Genomic DNA, 5,665 nt, shown 5'->3' on the forward strand with positions numbered 1-5,665 from the left:
TTACAAAGTTGCTGCAGACCCGGAAATGTAATCTCCGGAAAAGAGAGGCGAACTGTTGGAATTTTATCAATAATTTTTGTGGTGATATTCAGTGGATTTATTGGCATTCAAAATTTACAGAGTACACTGAACAACGAGGGAGGACGAGGGGTGATCTCTTTGTCAGTTGTATACGCATGCTTTATTCTATCGTCATTTTTTGCCCCTTCATTCATCCAGGTTTTGTCCCCCAAGGGTTGTTTGATATTAGGATTTATAGCCCATGTAGTGTATACTGCTAGCAATCTTCATCCAGTGTTCTGGACGTTGCTTCCGGCGTCCGCCTTTGTTGGAATAACTTCCGGTCCAATATGGACTACACAAGGAATGTATATATCAAATTGTGCAATATCGTTCTCTCAAACCCAAAATGTTCCATTGAAGGAAATATTTGGCAAATTCCATGGTATATTTTTCTTCAGTTTTGCATTTCCTAGACTCTTAGGAAACTCGCTTTCTTCCATTATTTTAATGCAAGGACATTACAATGAAACGACCACTAATGCATCAGAGTCTGGCAATATTAAAGTATGTGGTGCAGATTTATGTCCAGAACACTCAGTAACTGAGATACAGTTCTCCTTACCAGATCCACTGACGGTCAAAATACTCATGTCTGTATTTGTAACATTCAGCATTATTGGTTTACTGTTATGCATTTTCTTACTACCGCCACTTCCAACCACCGTAACGTCCACAAACAACAGCGTCATCAGAAAGATGTTATCCGCCACCTGTTTTTGTCTCCGAGTGAACACAGAAGTAGAGATGATTCTTTTTATTCCGTCCATTGTGTTGTTGTCATCTGTGGAAACCTTCCGTTGGATTGGCGTCTCCAAGGTGTATATATATACGAGAATATAATTCAAATTAATGCTTTAATTACTATGTATACGGAGGTTTTCAGGTCTTACATGTAGTTCTCAGCTTGTGCGGTAAGAAAATGCAATGTACGCTGCTCCACTGCAACAATAAATCACAGAGATGATTACTGAAAGAATGGACACCAACATATTGTGATCCAAAACCCTACTTAAATATTTAAAGGTTGTTAATTTGATGAAAGCATTTTCCTTTTAAATTTCTTGATTTTTTTTTTTTTTTATCTATTTCTATTTTATTTTTTTATTATTATAATTTATTGATTGATTGGTCATAGAAGTTAAAGAAATGTTTATTTAATCAGAGTGAAAGTTAAACCCTTGAGAGCGGAGAAAGAACTAGTCTACAAAGGGAGGACTAAGTTTTTTTGTTTTGTTTTTTTGTTTTTAAACATTTTGCACATAACGTGTAGTTACATTGTACAGTACACATTCATTATTATTAGGGATGGCAACGAATATTCGAACATTCGAATATTCATTCGATGAGTTGATATTCGAATATGAATTTAAGATTCAAATATTCGGTGTTTTTCAGATTTCATAAAAAGAAGTACTGTGATTAATAAATTTTGATTAGAACAGTGCTGGAATAATGGCATTATCCCTGTTTCAATTTCGATCGCCTGATTTCTTTCACTACTTTCTTATCTTATAGGTATGCTAAATTACAGTTATTTTGATTTGAGTAAGGTGTTAAAGAATTGTACAATAATGCTTTACGTATAATACAAAACGTACTTTCATAGTTTTTATTAGTTAGATACTATCGGATCTAGAATCGAGGACAACAAAATGAAAACCTTCTTAGAATGTCTAAAAGACGCGAAGCGTATACTTTTCAAAATAAATTTAATTGATCATTGAAGGAATGTTCGATAGAATTAGTCTGTTATTAATATTGCTCAATTTCAGAATAATTATGTAAATTACTTGATTTTCTCGGGTTGTACATAATCCAAAATTTTATATTCATTATCGGGAAATTAGTTAATTACATAGGAAAATTGTCTATGGAAATATTTGTTTAAACATTGTATCAAAGATTATAATCATATCTCTTATTAGGCAGATAATTGTATACTACACGTATTGAAATCTGAACAGTACACCGTTACGACTATATCTTGCCTTTGGTAAAATGACTGGTTCCTCAGTTGGAGCTACTATAAATACACATGTTTCATTTGTTAAAATTGTACTTTTCTACATTGAAATCAATTATTTATTTCAAACATTGACAAATATCAAATGAAATTTCTTATTGTACACCTACAGAAGTCTTCATACAATTTTACTTCAATATAAGTATACCTACGCTAAACCTTTCATGAGAGTAGGATGATGCATGTATAAATTAAACAAATTTTATTTATTTTATCGAATATTCGAATATATTCGAATACTTTCATTGAATATTCGAATATGAATTATTGACAAAATTCACATCCCTAATTATTATTAATTTGAATTTATGATAAATAACTTAACCATTACATCTTATGATTAGTTTTAGACTAATTAATGACACAGTTATCATGATTATGCAATGCCTTATGATTCTCTGAACCATAATGTATCTTCTTTTTCTTGTGTTGGTTTCAGTGTGAATTGTTTCCGGCAATGTTAAATATGACATGTAACGATAACATGGCAAAAGTTACAAACAGAACTTCCATGTAATGATTATTTGAGACTAATGGGTTACGTTCTTTCAGGCCTATATAAGCTGTCCCTTTGGTGTACAATTTGTCGGATTTTCAATGGCTCTGCATGGACTCTTAAGCGGAGTTTCTTCCATTTTCCTTCCACGATTGGCAAATTTTATCAGCAGAAAGTATGTAGTGACTTCTTTGATAATTGGAATCACTATAACGCATGTAGTTTTCTTGATATGGACACCGGTAAACGATGAACTGCCCCAAATGATGGGGTTTATTTCCATACAGGGAGTGCTAGAGGGGGGACTCAGTACAATGCTATGTGGTAAGTACAGTGTGGTGTGTGATAAGTTAGAGTGGCGTGTGGGAGTAAAGAGTGGTATGTAGTAAGTCTGATTGGTTAGTAGTAAGTAAAAAGTGGCATGTGGTAACTACAGAGTGGTGTGTGGTAAGTAAGAGTAATGTGTGGTAATTCAGAGAGGTGTGAAGTTAGTACAGAGGGTGGTGTGTGGTAAATCAGAATGGTGTGTGGTAAGTACAGAGAGTGGTGTGTGGCAGAAAGAAGAGGTGTGAGGTAAGTAAAGATTGGTATGTGGTAAGTGTAAGTAGTGTAAGATAAGTAAGGAATGGTGTGTGTACGTATAGCGTGGTTTGTAGTCTGTACAGAGTGATGTGTAGTAAGTACATAGTGGTATGTGGTAAAAACAAAGTGGTGTGTGATAAGTAGAATTGGTGTATAGTTAGTACAGAGTGATGTGTGGTAGGTCAGAGTGGTGTTTGGTAAGTAATAGTGGTGTGTAATTGGTACAGAATGATGTGTGCTAAGTAGAGTGCTATGCGGTTGGTACAGAGTGGTGTGTAGTAAGTACATAGTGGTATGTGGTAAAAACAAAGTGGTGTGTGATAAGTAAAAGTGGTGTGTAGTTAGAACAGAGTGATGTGTGGTAGGTCAGAGTGGTGTGTGGTAAGACAGAGTGGTGTGTGATGAGTACAGAGTGATGTTTGGTAAGTAATAGTGGTGTGTAATTGGTCCTGAATGATGTGTGCTAAGTAGAGTGGTATGCGGTTGGTACAGAGTGGTGTGTAGTAAGTACATAGTGGTATGTGGTAAAAACAAAGTGGTGTGTGATAAGTAAGAGTGGTGTGTAGTTAGTACAGAGGGATGTGTGGTAGGTCAGAGTAATGTGTGGTTAGTACAGAATGATGTGTGGTAAGTACATAGTGATGTGTGGTTAGTACAGAGTGGTGTGTGGCTAGTACACAGTGGTGTGTGTTAAGTCAGGGTGGTGTGTGGTAAGTACAGAGTGATATGTGTTAGTACACAGTGGTGTGTGGTTTGTCAGAGTGGTGTGTATTTAGCTAAGTACACAGTGGTGTGTGTTAAGTCAGAGTGGTGTGTGGTAAGTACAGAGTGATATGTGTTAGTACACAGTGGTGTGTGGTTTGTCAGAGTGGTGTGTATTTAGCTAAGTACACAGTGGTGTGTGTTAAGTCAGAGTGGTGTATGGTAAGTACAGAGTGACATGTGGTAAGTACAGAGTGGTTTGTTGGTAAAACAGAGTGGTGTGTAGTAAGTCTGACAGTGATTACATTTCGATGATGTCAAGAATTCTTGTACCTCACATCAACATATTTACTCAAATTACTTATGTGAAAGATTTTAAATCTTTCTTAAATTATAGAAGTGATCAAATTTCAACACAGCTTGAAATAAACATTCTTATCGAGCAAAATTGAAACGCAAATCTCCTTTGAAATCAACAATTTTAGTGCTCTTTATTTTACTGTCACTTTATATGTTATTTTGTAAGTACTAGTAGACGATTTTATTCTGCTTTTAGCTTTCCTGTCATTTATGTACCCAAAGAAAACAGATGCAGCGTTCGCTAGCTTGGCTACATGGAAATCATTAGGAAACACAGCATTTATAATCCTTGCTTACTACCTCTGTGAAAGTGCAAGGTTGTATATTATTTACGCCCTCTGTATCCTCTCTATGACCACCTACGTTGCCTTGGAATTACGTTTGAGACTGAGAAAGAACAAACCTGAAATTAATGATGAGCAGGAGGATGAGAGCAACAAAGAGTTAAAGATGTCTGACGATTAAATATTGCTTAATTTTATTTGAAATAAGTATATTTGGTGAAAATACCAGCTGTTTATCTCATTTCCGCTTATTTTCTTAGGGAGTTCAGTTCAGCTGCCAGTTCTTTATTACATTGGTTAAAAGAATTCTTGAATTTATTCTAAAGCAGGCTCGTAGTACGCAACCCCTCTTTTTTTCTGAGAATAGTTATTTACTGCAGTTTTTTTTTATTTGGATGCTACTTGCAACCCCCCCCCCTCACACACACACACACACTTTTAGTGGCTGTGGGCAAATTTCAGCATTTGAAGAAAAAAAATTGTACCGAATAGTTAGAGAATATCCCCCTTTCCTATACACATGAAATAGGATTTTAGAGTTTGGACATTTTAGAGTTTTTTTCACTTGCTTGTAAACTTTTTCCCGGACCCCCCCCCTTTTTTTTTTGGAAAACCTGTAAAGGATGCAATATGTGAAAAGTCTATGGTTTGTGTGGATTTATTTCTGTATAAATGTTTATTTTAAAATCAGTCATGTTCGCTATTTTCCAGCGAAGAGGAAAGTCGTGAATTAAATCAGCATACACTGTAGTAAACCTAACATCATCATTATACCAAAATGTGAATTGAAAATTCAGGCAATTTATATTCCCTGCTAAGGAATAGAATAAGCGAGTGGCAGAATGCAGATGCATTGAACTTAATATTCGCTTTTAGTCTAAAAATAAAAGAGGGTCTTTCTTAATTAGGTCTTCTTTAAGTTTGTTTGTTTGTTTGTTGTTGTTGTGTAATTTTTAACGTATATTGAGACGTCACAACTTGCCGGTGGAGGCTGCAAATTTAGACCTTTACACTTGCAGCATTTGAGCAGTGAGGAATCTTTATCGTGCAAGTACCTACTGCGACACGGGATCTCGGTTTATGAGGTCTCACCTGATCGCGAATGACCGGTCTCCGAGTCACAGTGGATTCGAACCCGCGACGTAGGGATCCACT

At 35.6% G+C, this 5,665-nt stretch overlaps 1 protein-coding gene across 1 annotated transcript; it reads left to right on the forward strand.

Moving 5' to 3' along the window:
* The first annotated feature begins 442 nt into the window (after positions 1 to 442).
* On the forward strand, positions 443 to 4,929 carry LOC133179186 (protein unc-93 homolog A-like). The gene is made up of 3 exons (XM_061313981.1): positions 443 to 879; positions 2,639 to 2,906; positions 4,423 to 4,929. Exons 1-3 carry the CDS (start codon positions 511 to 513, stop codon positions 4,689 to 4,691), a joined length of 906 nt encoding a protein of 301 aa, XP_061169965.1. The 5' UTR covers positions 443 to 510; the 3' UTR covers positions 4,692 to 4,929.
* The last annotated feature ends 736 nt before the right edge of the window (positions 4,930 to 5,665 follow it).

This window comes from Saccostrea echinata, unplaced genomic scaffold, assembly GCF_033153115.1.
Source record: "Saccostrea echinata isolate AGI-Se365-2 ecotype Australia unplaced genomic scaffold, CSIRO_AGI_Sech_v1 ptg000001l, whole genome shotgun sequence".
NCBI classification, from domain to species: domain Eukaryota; kingdom Metazoa; phylum Mollusca; class Bivalvia; order Ostreida; family Ostreidae; genus Saccostrea; species Saccostrea echinata.